The sequence below is a fragment of the Typopeltis vanoorti genome, chromosome 5 (genome assembly GCF_054136105.1).
Source record: "Typopeltis vanoorti isolate ZY-2024b chromosome 5, IOZ_Tvanoo_1.0, whole genome shotgun sequence".
In the NCBI taxonomy this organism is placed as follows: domain Eukaryota; kingdom Metazoa; phylum Arthropoda; class Arachnida; order Uropygi; family Thelyphonidae; genus Typopeltis; species Typopeltis vanoorti.
In genome coordinates, this window is record NC_143553.1 from 126,690,225 (window position 1) to 126,706,319 (window position 16,095).

The following is a 16,095-nucleotide window of genomic DNA, read 5'->3' on the forward strand; positions in this document are numbered from 1 at the left end:
GCTTGAGCATTGCAAGGCTATGGGCTGTTCCTACTTAGAACATCTTAACGTTGGTAAAAATGCACATTATACCTCAGAAAGAATAATGCAAAAGTTGATTAATATTTTAGCATCAGAAATTAAATCTGAAATACTGAAAAATATACATTCTGCAGATTATTTCAGTGTTTCATGTGATGAAACTACAGACATCTGTTTTAAAACAGCTGATTGTGAACATTAAATATGCTTGTCAACTTAGAAAAGAGGTCATAATAAATTTAGTTTAATCCTTTATCCAAGTGTAAGCAAACAAAGTTTGTGCCTAAAGTATCTTCAGGACTGAGGCAACTCGTGGTAAAGGTGGACCAAGCTCTCATCACTCCTTGTCTCAGTATCTCTCATAATGCAAAGCACATCTCCTTGCAGGCATGTATAATGCTATGCATTAAGGGAAGGGCCACTACCCAGACTGGTTTCGACCTTTATTGAGGTCTTGTCAGTGGGAGCCAGACCCAGAAGTGGTGATACCAAGGCAGAAGCAATGGAGAAGTCATATTTACCTATACGAGTTGCCAAAAGGTGTACCACCTTATTATTAAATTACTCTGGATTTAGAGAAAGATGTTGGTCAGGGTTAGTTTTGTATCAACTTGCAATATCATTGATGACAAAGCTGAGACTATAATTAACAAAGTAATTGAGACCCTTCACAGTCTAGGCTTAAAAATGTGTAATCTGGTGGACCTAGGATCTGATGGAGCAGCTGTCATGATTGGAAAGAAAAAGGGAGTTGCAAAACTGCTCAAAGATATAACAGATGGACTCATGGTCAACTGTCATTGTGTAAACCACTGACTGGCTCTTGCTAGTGCCCAAGCAGCTGCTGAAGTGCCTTATTTAGTCATGTTTAATGATATCTTAAGGCAATTGTTTTTCTTCTTTCAAAATTCCTCAGTCAGGATGGCTGGTTTAACCCAAATCCAAAATATACTGAACAGTCCTCAGATTAAAATTAAAATGGCTAGTGACACTAGATGGCTGTCTCATGATTCTGCAATGCAGTCTCTAAGAGAATGCATGGTGAGTGTTATAGCTGTATTGGAAAGAGAGATCACCGAACAAAATGATATCACAGCTGAAGGTTTAAGTAAATATATCAGACCATACAATTTCGTAGCTTCACTAATGATGCTTTCAGATGTGTTACCACATTTATCTAACTTGTCTAGATCATGGCAAAGGCAAGATGTTGACTAAACTGAAATAGAGCCAGTCTTAGAAGCCAGAAAACACTCCTGACAGTCATTTTCAAAATCTTCATCAGCATCTTTAAGGTGAATGATCAGACCTTCACATTGATTATTCAGATTCTAATGTTATTACGTTTAAGACTACAATATATGATAAATACATAGGCACAGTTATTAAACGCCTAGAAGCAAGATTTCCAGATATGCCAATCATTTGTGCTTTTCAAGACTTTTCAATGCAGAATGTCATGATGAAAATGAGGCTTCTAAGATTCTTTTTGATTATTATTCTGGAAATGGAAGTCCTGCAGTTTTAAACTATGAAAGTACTAAACTAGAATGGGCAGATGCATCAAATATGACTTTCCATTAATCTTTTTTTTTTTCAAAATTTTTCCAAAATCCTAGATCCAAGACAAATACTGCTGAAATTAGCAATAACATCTGAGCTCAAAGATTCTTTTCCAAATTTAGCAAAACTAGCTGCTGTTGGACTGGCCATACCCATGAGCACAGCTGAATGTGAAAGGGGTTTCTCTGCATTAAAAAGGATAAAAACCTGTATGAGGAATTGCATCAGTCAGAACATTCTAAATAATCTGATGCTGATTTCACTGAAGGGATCAGATCCAACAGATTTTAATTGCAAAAAAGGTGCTGACAACTAGGCTTCTAAGAAGAAGAGAAGAATTAATGTATAGAATTTTAAGCTGTGAGCATTACAAGGCTTTTCATTACTTAATGAGAATCTAAGAAAAATCCTAGTCTTGTTTGTTATAATTACTATATAAAATATTATCCTTGTTTGAAGTAATTTCTAATAAAATTACTATTTTAATTTGTTAAAAAAGGGTCTTTCTTAACTCATTCAAATTTTTTTTGTACGCCCAGCTAATGCTTCATTCCACCCAGCTGGTAAACATTTCTGGGGAGAACACTGCACATATTTGGTTCCTCAGTTTTCAATGTGATGAGGATATACATCGGAAAGGGTCCAGAGATGACTGACTAAGGTGGTAACTGGTCTTTGGGATGTGGGATATGAAGATAAATTGAAGAGATGGAGTTTGCAAAGACATTTAAGCTGGTAAAGGGTTTTTACTGGGTTAATGCAAAAGAAATGTTTCACAGAATGAGAGAAGGAGACAAAACATGGGGACATTCATGGAACCTGTATAATGAGGGTGTGAGCAGGGTATAAAGAGCAGGTTTTTGCATGGAGAATGGTTGGTGAATAGAATGCATTCCACTGCCTGACAATGTGGTGAATGAGAATACATTAAATAAGTTTAAAGCACAGCTTGATGGTTTTCTGTGTAACAGTATGTACCTCACATAATGATTCATTTGACTCCATGGAGGTCCAGTGTTAAAAATAATAATAATAAAAAAAGTGCAATTAATAGTATTAACTATGAAAAAATTCTATGCCACCTAGTGCTATCAAAGAAAATATTCTAATATTATTATGGAATAAAGAATACTTCTAAAGGGCAATTATACAAACACAACTTTCTTTTCAGTGACAATTTAGGTTGATCTAAATTATTTCTGGTTATACCAGAAGCGGTCTTACTTACTATTACTTCCTGAGTATCACCATGTTCAAAATATTCATGAAAAAGTGGATCTACTAATTTTTCTAATTCCTCTTCAGTAAGTTCAGGAACAATGGATTCAAATGCACAGTTCTCCTAAAATGAAATGATTATTGATAAAATATGCTGGATATATGTATATGCAAATGGTGTTATTCATACATATTAATAAAGAACTTTAAAAGATTATTAACAACACAAAAGTAAAAAATTTAATATTTTTCCTGAGAATAACTGAGGCATTTTCAAGGATCAAGATTACAAGATGAAGATGAACAAGAAACAGAATATCAAGCAAGCATCAATATTTTGACTACATCCTCTGGGCACAGTCATAAGTGGGTTTATTTATTTATTTAAATGCAAAATTACAGCTTTTACATCCATACTTTTTTAGGTTAGGAGCATTTGTAATATTCATGTAAAGCACAGGCAGAATTTTCAGAATAACCTGTCACTTTTGAAGCATAGTCTTTTTATAGTAACAGTTTTTACTTCAAACTATACGAGGGTGGTCTCGTATAGTTTGGTTCTCAGCCTCGATGGCAAGATTTTTTTTTTTTTTTTCCTAAGTTGGTACATCTGTCATGAGCATCCATGTGAAATTGCAAGTCATTCTATCAAGTAGTTTGTTTAATACAGCTGTCTGAAGCAAAAGTGTTGTCTGTAACCTTGAAATGGCTAAAATTGAGTATCGTGCAGTTATAAAATTCTTTGTAAAAGGTTTAATGCCATAAGAAATTCATTCAAAGTTTATAAAACTTTATGGGCACTCTTCTCCTTCGTTTCCGACAATTAAGAAATGGGCTGCCGAGTTTAAACGTGGCCGTACCAGCCTTGAAGATGATCCATGTGAAGAAGGTCCAAAATGCGTAACACCCAGAAATCATTGATCAAGTGCATGATATGGTATTGGATGACCGGCGAGTCAAAGTGCGTGAAATTGCTGAGATTATAGGCATTTCAAAAGAATGTGTAGGATATATTTTGCATGAAGAATTGCAAATGAAAAAGCTTTGCACAAGATGGGTGCCATGCTCGCTCATAGTAGATCAAAAACGCACTCGCATGAAAATCTCTGAACAGTGCTTGGAGTGTTTTAACAAGAATAAAACTGATTTTATGCGTCGATTTATTACTATGGATGAGACTTGAATTCACCATTACACACCAGAATCCAAACAGCAGTCAAAACAGTGGAGAGAAACTGGTTATTCAGTGCCAAAGAAAACAAAGTCGGTTCCATCAGCAGGAAAGGTCATGGCGTCAGTGTGTTGGGATGCTGAAGGCATTTTGTTTATTAATTATCTTGAAAAGGGTAAAACAATAACTGGGGAATATTATTCCGATCTTTTAACCAGACTAGATGAAAAAATTTGTGAGAAAAGACCCAGTTTGCAGAAGAAAAAAATCATCTTTCATCAGGACAATGCACCTGCTCATAAAGGTGTTTTGGCAATGGAAAAATTAAGGGATCTGCACTATGAATTGTTGGAACATCTAACCTATTCCCCAGATTTGGCTCCCTCTGAATTCTATTTCGTCCCAAAACTAAAACTCTTTCTTGTTGGTCAGTGTTTTTCTTCGAATCAAGAGGTGATTGCAGCTGTATTAGAGGGGTATTTTGCAGATCTTACTGAGAAGCACTACAGGGATGGGATAATGGTGCTGGAGCATCACTGGAATAAATGTATTAGTCTTAAGGAAGATTATGTTGAAAAATAAAAATAATTTTGAAATTATAAATTCGTTTTTTCATTGTTAGGCCGAGAACTTTTCAGACCACTCTTGTATCTAGGGTGTTGAGCACATGGTCATACTGGTTCATAACTATATAATTCTGGTATTTCTAGTCTCCATTTCACTACAGATCTTCCAAAATGTCCATAATATGAACATTTACACTGGGTGAACTCTGTCTTTTGAAGAACAAACAAGAGAAGCTAGTTTTAATACTGGTTTATAGGTAGTATGTAATTTGCATTTTATAAATTAAAGATGCCAGGAAATTATATTCTTGGTTTCATCCTTTATCCAGGTGTAAGCAAACGAAGTTCATGTGTGAAGTCCACAAGTAGCCCATCTTGAAGTGATTACATGTGCAAACTTTGTTTGCTTACACTTGGATAAAGGATGAAACCAAGAATTTAATTTCTTGTTATCTTTAATTTAGACTATAACCAAGTGAAAAAACTTTCAACATCTATCTCTAATCCAGAGTATTTTAGTAATAAGGTGTGATACGTTTTGACTTCTGCATTACTTTAACCTTGGTATCACTTCTGGGTCTGACTCCAACTGATGATATCTCTTCGCAAAGCTTTTGGAAAGATAAGTACTTTGGTTTTCTTTCATTTGTTTTTTAACTTTGATTTTAATTTACTGGTGCTAGTTTTTTGCTTTTCACCCCATCGCACTGGCTTCTTTTTAAAGTAAAGATTAAGATTGCTGGTAGTGCAGTTAATATCTGCATTATGGGATTACTTTTGGTGGTATCACAGCCACTATTTTATAGTAGCTCAAATAGAGCATTTGCTGATGATGTAAAATTATTTCTATATCATGGAATTATTTAATTCTCAGTCTTACAATTGAAAGGTTTTTTCTTAAAATCAAACAGAGGTTTTAGTCTTTTTCCCCACCTGAGATAATGGTACGAATTCCTCCAAGGGTTCAAGCTCTAGAAATTGAAATTCCCATATATGAAGAAGTGAGACAGGTGACTAAGGTTTTAAAAGAGATAGTTGGTCTAGTAAGATTTATTCTTTCATCCCATATGGTAGAGGGAAGTATTTAATTGTAGTTAAAGATGTGGAAACAAGGGATAAACTATTACAGGGTTTTACTTTTGAAGGTAGAACAGTAATTCCTATAATGTTGGGAAGCAAGACTAAAATAGTAAAAATCAAAAGATTTCCAATGGAATATATAGAGAACAGTAATGAAATTCTTATACAGACATTCTCAAAATGAGGTAAAACTAGTAACATAGGAAAGGGTTTATCAGGTGAAGGTCCAAACTGGTTTTCTGGTGCACAATGGATATGAAGATGCCTGTACCAAATTATGGCAACTATCCTGGAGTACAGAGGCAGTGCCTGAGTTGTGGTTCATACAATTACTTGGGTGACAACTATCCCAAATCTAAATATTTTATTTGCATGGAGATCGGACATAATCACTAACGAGTGTCTCCAACCATGTCAGAAATGCGAAGGTTATGAACACCATGTTAACAGCTGTCCTTTCAGAACTTTTGCTGAAAGAGGGAGAGCACTGGTAGAGCCAATTAAAACATCATATATATCAGAGAGGCATAGGTCAATCTGTGTGTCAGATGTTGTGGTTAAGTTGTTGGAGAAGCTGGTGAGAACTAGGATCCAGAATTGAGTTGACAACAACAATATTATCTTTGATGGAGAGCATGAATTTACTAAAGGAAAGTCATGTTTTAGTAATCTACTGTTAGATCTGAAATAGGCGACCTCAATTTTACATGACGTCACCATTTCAGAATCTAACAGTAAACATAAAATAAATATGCACACTTATCTTTTGGCACAGTATATCTATGTTTTTTTTTTGTAAACAACATCTTGTATATTAAACTTTGAATTATGTGAATTAAAATTAATCTATCTGTATGTCAAGCATGATTGTAAGTCAGCAAAAAGGGGCAGTTATAAGAGAAATTATTAGTGATTTTCTGCAAGTGAAAGAATGAAAGATATTCAGCAACACAGGGAAAAGATCGCCCTAACGCTACAAGAGCAGCGTAAGCACCCGCGGGCATCACAGTTGAGAAAATATCGTGATGCATACATTCTCGGAAATAGAAAGTCCCATAAGAAAAATTCAAACTCGGAAAGGTGGCGCTCTTGGGAGCGTATAAAAACCGGCAACACGGAATTGAATCCCCCCATTTTCTTGTTCCTGCATTTTTCTCCATGTGCTACAAGTGTTCATCGCAGTTCAGCTCTTATTTTTAAGAGCTGGCTTTCGAGAAGTTCCGGCATGGCACCGCAGCAGAGTTCGGCAAGATCAAGCGTAGGCCGTCAATGGGAAGGTCGTTGACATAAACCCTTAGCAGAGAGAAAGCGCCCAGCTCAGGAGAGCATGTGTATCCCACGTGGCGAAAAAATCGAGATAGCCAGAATCGTAACAAAGAAGGAAGGATGGAAAGAAACTGATAAAGAGTAGATAAGTACTTTCACTTGTTCTAGCCCCTTTTGAGAATTGACTAACAGTGTGAAGAGAGTGTATCTTAAGTTTGCAATAGACGGAAGTGTGAAGAACTAAGATTTATGTAAATGACTATGCCTTTTGAAGTGAGCTTTAAGAACTTTCAGTTAGATAGAGATTTTGTCGTGATTCATTCGAGAGAGATTATCAATGTGCTAAATGCCTAATGTCCAATAGAGTTGTAGATAAGAATGTAAAATATGTTGATTATTTAATTTGCTAAAATTTAGAAATCAATGCTTAATTATTTTAAGAGCGAGAGGGTGAGAGAAAAGTAGAAGTTTAAATTAGAATTAATAATTATTTTATTTTGTATTGCATTGCATAATGAGTTCATTAAATTTATTTGATACTTTACATATCTGTGTTTCTGATCATGCTGAATGACCCTTCATAAAATACGAACCTGTGATTATATGTGTGCGTGCGGATATCCCAATTAAGAGTAGTAGGGCACGACTGCAATAAACTAGAAAACCTATGGCTTCCGAATTTCAGTTAAGAATATTAGTAGCACCTGATATCCTATGACTATTCTTAGGCTGAAGTTCTACCCTTAAGGCCCAGGCTGGCACAGTAAAAATAAATTTGCCTGAGTGAATAGGATAGCTCATAGTATTCAAGGAACAGGTAATTTCTGGTGGCCCTTAGAAGGTTAAATTACGTAAGGAAAAGTATAAAAGGGAAACATAACGATAAAATTAAAACAAAGAGAAGGTCACATAATAATGGCGCAACCGACATAATAAAAGGTGCAAGTGGTAGGATTTTGATAGAAGTGGTTGAAGTAAGAAAGGATAAAATTAAATATAGTGCATCGATATAATAAAAAACAAATAAAGAAAACTACGACGTAACACTACTAAATGAGGAAAGGTTGAGAAGATGCAATTTACAGAATTTAGTGGTCAGGAGGAAGAATGGAGATATGATAGAGACCTACAAGTTAGTAAGGGGTTGTTATAGGATCAATGTTGGAGAGGTTTTACAGCAAACAGTGGGAGATCAGGGAAAAACCAGAGGTCATCCCTGGAAGCTGTATAAGGAGGGTGTAAGCAAGGGAGTGAGAAGCAGGTTTTTTACATGCAGAGTTGTGAATGATTGGAATGCCTTGCCTGAGATTATGGTGTCTGCAGAGAATTTGAGTGTGTTTAAGGCATGGTATGATAAGTGTGGATGAAAAAAGGACCTCCTAGATGAGTCTTTGACTCCATGGGATCTTGGGTAATAATAATAATAATAATAACAACTGAACAAATACCTGACGAAATGCAACATATGAAACTATTCTAAAGGGAGAAACTGGAGAAGAAGCAGAAAAGCAAGTAAGACAACTGAAAGAACTTAATATACAGACAAGATCATCAAAAAAGAAAGATGGATTAATATAAAAAATTGAGAATAAACAAAAAATTTTAAAGACGTGTTAAAAAAAAACTACATCTAAAAGGAAAAAAGTAATAAAAAATGTAAAGATGGAGAAGGTTGTGGATCACCAAATGAAGACATTTCAGGCTCAAAAGAGTTTATGGACTATGAAGAATCACTGTCATGAAGAAACCCTAGTGGCTATGTGCTTTGCAACTGGGGAAGGAGTGTCCTAGGTTCGATTCCCATTGATGACACGAGGAGCTTAAGGATCTTCCTCTGCCATAGCCAAGTTAGCCAGTCTTGGGCGTGGACAGCAGGATTCCCCCCCCCCCCCCAGTTTATCTGGGGTTTTTTCATCTCACAAGCAGGCAAACCGATCCCGTGCACAACATGATTACAGTCATGAATATCGCCCTTAAGGGATGCAGAAGAGGAGTGGCAAACCGGCTGCATTAATATGCCAGTAACCCCTCATTAGGAAGGGACGACGGATGAGAAGGATAGGATAGATATAGGAAGAACCATCTCATGCTAATGAAGGGAAAACAAGAGATGCAATTTAAAAAAATAATAATAGTTTGCTGATTCAAAGTTTTCTCAGTATGATTATCATCTAAGTGAAAAGAAAATAACTAGCTTTCAAATCAAGAACAATAGGCATGAAATTGAAATAATGGAAAGCAACTAGAAAACAGTTTACAAGAAGCATACTACACAACTGCTCCTTCACAGATTGAAGACCTCATCAGATTCACCCAAAATTTAGAAGCTAAAGACTTACCAGTCGCACTTCACTAATCATAGCATCTCCTTTCTGCAATGCCTCATTAAATGTTGGAGGATTATACAGGCAAATTAGACAAGAAACTATATGAAAACTTATGCCATGCCATAATATTAGGTTTTTGTTTCTCCAAGAAACATACTTCTTCAGATATAAATATATACTACTTTAAAATATAGATATCCACTTCTTTCTTATTGGAGCTTTGGAGAAGATGTAGCAGGGCTGGAGTAGGAGTTCTTATTCTTGCTCCCTCCTTGGGTCATTCTGTAATATCAAAAGGATGCAGAAGGGATAATGTTGACAACAGACTGGAAATACTGTGGATGTGTAATAAGGCTTATAAATGTTTATGCTCCATCCAATGGTACAGTTAGACAAAAATTCTTCCAGAAATTGGAGCCATATTTATACGGTGCCCACTATGCAGCTAGAATTGGAATTGTATTGAAAACCCCCATTAGACAAAATAGGAGGACATCCCAGGAGCGGAAAAGTGAGATATGCACAGTGTCTTGACAATGTTTTCAACTAGTAGACATATGGAAGATTCACAATCCTAATCTCCATGCTTACATGTACATGAATCAAGGTATTGGTACCCATCTTGATCAAATTTACATCTGTTCTTCCCTTATAAATAGGATAATTCAGAAAAAACATCTTGACATCAACATGTCAGATCATAATCCAGTTCTACTTAAATTCCACTGTATGGAATAAGTAGAAATCAGTTCTGGACGATGGAGACTTCCACCAAATTTTCTGTTGATCTTTTCAACCAAATTCCAGACCCTCTGTTCAAACTGGAATAATGTTATCTGGAAATTCAAACAAGCAGTAAAACAAAATATGATTGAATAGGGAAAGGAACAGGCTTTCCTCAAAAAAAAAAAAAAAAAAAAGTTGAAAGACCTGTATAAAGAGAGATGGTTCGTAACAAACCAGTGCAATAGTATAGAATTTAGCAACATCATTAGAAACGTTAACATAAAGATAGAAGTGAAAAGGGAGAAACAAATAGAAGAAAGAAATTTTAAGATAAGAATACAGCAGCACTTAGCAGATAGTCCTTCAGCTGCATTCTTCAATACACAATTCACTAAATTCCACAAAGAAAGGGCTAAAACTCAAATCTGTGTTGATGGTGAAACCATGTCCACCACTCAAGACATCCTTGATTCCTTTCAAAAACACTACAAAAATCTGAAGACAATAGTACTGTAGGAAATTATAACTCTTGGAACATTAATGGCTCTCCTGTTCATATCCAAGATGGGCTTGACAGACCCCTTACAGCATCGGAAGTTACCACAGCTTATAAAGAATGCCAGACAAGAAAATTCCCAGAGATAAGGGATAATTATTCCTCTTTATAAAGCCTTGCTATGACCACATATGAATTACTGTACTCAGTTCTGTCACGAGTTTCTTAGGAATGAGGAAGTGGTGGAGAGGATCTAGAGGTAAGTGACTAAGATGATGCGTGGTCTGTGGAATGCTCCCAATGAGGATAGATTGAGGGTTTACGGATTGCAAAAGTTGGTTGATAGGAGGAAAAAATGGGGGAGGGGGGGGAAATATGATAGAAACATTTAATTTCCTTAAACACTTTTATAAGACTGATGCAGGGGAAATGTTTCAGTATTTGGCTAGAGGAAACAGAATAAGATGTCATCCGTGGAAGTTGCGTAAGGGTGTGATAGATTTTTCACTTGGAGAGGGGTGAATAAATGGAATAGGTTGCCTGAGTCAGTTGTGAGTGCTTTGTCTGTTAATGGTTTCATCGAGAGATATAATTGATATTGTGTTGATGGCATGGGTCTCCCACAATGAATCTTAAGACTTCATGGAGGTGCCTTTACAATAATAATAATAATATTTATCTTGTGGAATTTTGTTCACTGCAGTTTGTGTTAGTGTATTTGTTGTAAAGGGTAAAAGTTCAGGAAAACAGAAGAAGATTGGAGAGTGCATATGTGTGTGAAGTATTTTGATAGATTGTGCCAGATGACCAGAGAGAGTAAGAAGTATAACTGCAGAGAGGCAACTGACAAAAAGGTGGAAAAATAAAATTGAGAACATCAAGGGCTTCAATTATGAGGACACAAACTGGAAAGAGGAAATGTCACAAGGAGAGAAAGAAATGAAATTTATAAAGGTGATTATTGCCAGAAAGCATGTGAGGAAGGGACTTGAAGTTCAAGGGGTCTGGGACTGGAGAGAACATATCAGAGAACTTGGAAGTAACCAAAACATCCACACCTCCAAATGGTGAGAGTGCTCATGCAGTCTTGACTTGCGAGATTGTGGGGGAAAAAAAAAGGATGGTTATGAAAAACTAAGGAGACAGCTTGGAGCAGCTGTATGACATAAGAATCTGAAAGGGAAGGCAATGCTAACAAGGGGTGTTTAAAGAAAACAGTATGACTATATACAGAGTGTTCAGTCTAGGTCAGTGATGGCAAACCTATGACACGTGTGTCAGAACTGACACACTTGAGGGTTTCAGGTGACATACCTTGGATGTTGAAAAATATTGGTATTCTGATGAAAAAACTAATTTCAATAATTTCAGTTAATTAAATTAATTGTATAATATGAATTCATAGATTGCATATCAATGTCCTATTAAATAAATAGCCTAATATGATATGTATAAGTCACCATCTATGATTAAGTAGTTAAATTTATAATGCATGTATGCAAATGGCACATCAACAACGTCAATATTTAAAAAAAAAAAAAGATGTTTGACACACCTGGGTAAAAAGGTTCGCCATCACTGGTCTAGGTAGACAGTAGGATGATAAATCGCACTTGGAGGTAGATGTTTGTTTGTTTAGTGTTCTATGGCACAATGATAGCTATGGTCGTACTTCATCAGAAAAGATCGTATCAGTATACAACATAAAAATGACTTGATAACTAAACAAAAGCTGAAACTGGTATAGATAAAAACGTATAAAAAGAAAATAAAAACAGTGGAAAAACAAGTGTAAAAACATGTATAAAAAGGCAGGTGTAAAAGGATTATAAAAATAAGTGTAAAAAAAGTTGGTAAAATACAGTAGTTCCCCCTCCCCATCTGCAAGAGATATGTTCAAAGACCTCCAATAGTTACCTGACACCACGGATAGTACTGAAATCTATATATACTATATTTTTTCCTATACATACATACCTATGATAAAATTTAATTTATAAATTAGGCACAGTAAGAGATTAACAACGATAATACTATGGCTTCTCTTTGGCATATCCGAATTACTAGCATCGCTACTCTTCTGCTTCAGGGCCACTATTAAGTAAAATAAGGGTTACTTGAACAATACTGCAACTACAATATAATACACTACAATACTGCAACAGTCAATCTGATAACTGAGATGGCTACTAAGTGCCTAATCATCTCTTTGTCCAGTGTGGATATTATTATTACATGATACCTCCAGGGAGTCCAAAGACTCATCAAGGGAGGGCAACTACTCTACAACTCACTATCTCCACCCCCAATCTACCAGAACTACAGTGAACCACAACCACACCAATGCCATCTACTGCCGACTACCACACTCTAGTATTTTCACAGACAATCACAAACATCCATACTCACAGCGAGATTCGAACACGCAGCCTTTTGGCTGGAGAGCAGATATGCTAACCACTCAGCCAACCAGGCCGGCATATGCTGGACAAAGGGATGATTCATGTCCTGGATGGGATGGAGTGGGATGGCATGAGATTTCATCATGCTACTCAGAACAGAGTGCAATTTAAAACTTATGAATTTTTTATTTTTGGAATTTTCTATTTAAGAAAAGGGAACGTATGTGGAATTATAAGGCAAGTGATTATAATAGTCTTAGGTATCAACTAGGGGCAGTTCCATGGAGGGCAGAATTGGAAGGCCAGGATATCATTAGTGCTTGGGAAATTGTGAAAGGATATTTGTTAGCAGCAATAGTAAGCTGTATTCCACAAGTGAAGAAGTGGACACAATTTGGTGTAAAGTAGATGACAAACAATATCAAACAGGAACTGCAGTTGAAAAACAGATTATGGAAGAGATATAAGGAGAGAGGTGGAGGGCAGATACACGAAGAATATAAGACACAGGCCAGGAGAGTGACCAGTATGGTGAGGAAGGCAAAACTGAAATATGAGAAGAGGTTGGTACTAAGATCCAAAGAAAATCCTAGAGAATTTTTTAGCTATATGGCCAGTAGGAGGAGAAATGATTGTGGAAGAATGACATTGGGATAAAAATGGGAATAGAGTGACTGATGCAGAGGACATAGTGGAGTTGTTCAATGAGCACTTTATTGGAATATTTCATTGCGGAGAAGAAGGTTTTAATACTAGAGGGATATGGCAGGTTCAGGGTTTACAGATGCAAGAGGAAAGTGTGTTCCAAATACTGAGTACTTTGGATACCAGTAAAGCTGTGGGACTGGATGGTATTTCACCCCGATTTTTGAGAGAATGTGCTAAAGAACTGACAGCTCCATTGACTTGGCTCTTCAGTAAAAGTCTGGCTGTGGAAAAGGTACCAAGGAATGGAAGGAAGGTAAGATAGTGCCACTGCACAAGGGTGGTAGCAGACTGGAGGTATCTAATTATAGGCCAGTTTGTGTCATCAGTAGTTGTTAAGGTCTTAGAGAAATTAGTTATTATTTGTGAGAATCAACATGGATTTGTTAAGGGGTGCTCTTGCTTTAGTAATATGATTGCCTTTTATAATAAAGTGACAAGAGCAGTTGATGAGGGAAAGGCATATACTGCCATTTTTTAGATTTTGCAAAGTGGTTTGACAGGGTGCCATATGATAAGTTGACATTTAAGTTGCAGCACATGGGTTTAGATGTCACGTTAGTCAACTGGATTCAGGATTGGCTGTCCAATAGGTAGCAGAGAGTTGTGTATGGTGGGGCAATATCAAGGAGGCAGAATGTTACAAGTGGTGTTCCACAGGGCTCAGTACTGGGACCTATATTGTTCAACCTTTATATCAATGATATTGTCAATGGACTGCAAGGGGATATTCAGTTGTTTGCGGATGATGTGAAGCTGGGGAAGGTTATCAGTAATAGCGCAGATGTGACAGCCCTGAAAGAGGATTTGAATAAACTAGACAGATGGGCAAATGAATGGGGGTATCGGCTTAATGCAGCAAAATGTAAAGTCTTGAAGTTTGGGAACCATCGATGGGAGGATGCATACTCGATTGGAGGAGCTAGACTGGAGGAAGTAGGGGAGACGAGATCTGGGGGTGATGAGCGATAGAAACCTGAAATTCAAGGGACATATTGCAAAGGTGGTGAAGGTAATACAAAGGATTGCTGCAATAATGAGAAGGATGCTGACCTGCAGAGATAAAAGAGTTATCATTCCGTTGTATAAAACCCTGATCAGACCACACTTAGACTATTGTTCTCAGGTTTGGTCCCAGGATTTGAAGGGGATAAATTAACTGTGGAAAGGGTACAGAGGCTGATAACAAAGATGGTTTCAGGACTGTACAATGTCAGTTACGAGGATCGACTGAGGGAATGTGGACTGCAGAGTTTGGTGGATGGAAGAAGGAGAGGTGATATGATCGAGACTTTTAAACTGTTGAGAGGCAGACAGGGAAGACATTGGGGAGTTATTTCACTCAATCGAACAGCAGGAAGGAGTGATAACAAGGGCCATCCCTGGAAGTTAGGAAAGGAAACTGAGCAAGAAGGTGAGGAGTGGTTTCTTTGCATGGAAGGTGGTTGAACCGTGGAATGCATTGCTTGACAAAGTGGTTAGAGTAGGAATAGTCAATGGGTTCAAGGAGTGGTATGATAAACTTTGTGTTTCCTGAAAATGAGCTCCCATGATGAGTCTTTTGACTCCATGGAGGCCTGGATAATAATAATATTTTCGGACCGGGGCTGACCATGGGTAACTAAAACCGCAGAAAGCAAAGCTGCAGATAAGGGGGGGGGGGGTTACTGTACAGATAAAATTAAACTATGTATTATAAGGCTATATACGAAGATATTGTATAAATAAAAAATAATGTAAACAATCCATATACAGTGAAAAATATTGATTTTCTGTAAAAATGCAAAAACAAAAGACTTGAGTCTGATAAAATCCACCTGAGTGTATAGATAGATTCAGAATAGTTAAATTCAGGCTCAGACAGATTAAGAATATGACTAAGACGGTGACTGTGCTAGTTAAAAAAAAAAAAAAATGAGGACAATTGATTAAAATATGACTGCTGCACCACAGAACAACTCACACACAAGCATGCCATCATCCCTCAACAGGAAGAAAAGTGTGTAAGATGTTTATGATAAAAATTCAGGTATGATTTGAAAGAGCCTATTATTAGTCTCTCTATTCCATGATGATTGCCACTGGAATAAAAGTTTGTGTCTCATTATCTGCCAGTAATTGGTGTATAGGATAGGCAGATAGTGGAAACTTGAGAAATGAGCCAATCTAGCTGCAGTATCTGCAGCTTCATTTCCCTTAATCCCAATGTGACTTTGAATCCAACAGAAGCAGATGTTTCTGAAGCTCTAGTCTTCTTACTGCCTGTAGGGAACTCTTTGAATCTGTATAGATTATGCTCCTTTGGTAGTAATGCAATCTTATATAGTTTAATGCAAGCTCTATGGCATACAGGTAAAAGTTGTTGAGTTTGAAGTAAAGTGGTAGAGTTTTTCTCCATGTGAAAAAACTTTCTACAACTTGCTCCAATTCAGAGTATTTTAATAATAAGATATTACATCTTTTCACTACTTGTATGTGGGAGATATATTACTTCTGCATTACTTCAAACTTGGTATCTCTTCAGGGTATGGCTTCCACCGATGAGACCTCAATA

General features: G+C 36.7%; 1 protein-coding gene across 2 annotated transcripts in view; it reads right to left on the reverse strand.

Moving 5' to 3' along the window:
* The window catches only part of LOC150106800 (programmed cell death protein 4-like), a 244,041-nt gene that overhangs the window by 172,460 nt on the left and 55,486 nt on the right, over nucleotides 1-16,095 (reverse strand). For both annotated transcript variants that reach the window (XM_090392713.1, XM_090392712.1), the window contains exon 3: nucleotides 2,813-2,926. In XM_090392713.1, the coding sequence (XP_090248839.1) occupies nucleotides 2,813-2,926 (114 nt within the window). The remainder of the gene's footprint in view (nucleotides 1-2,812; nucleotides 2,927-16,095) is intronic.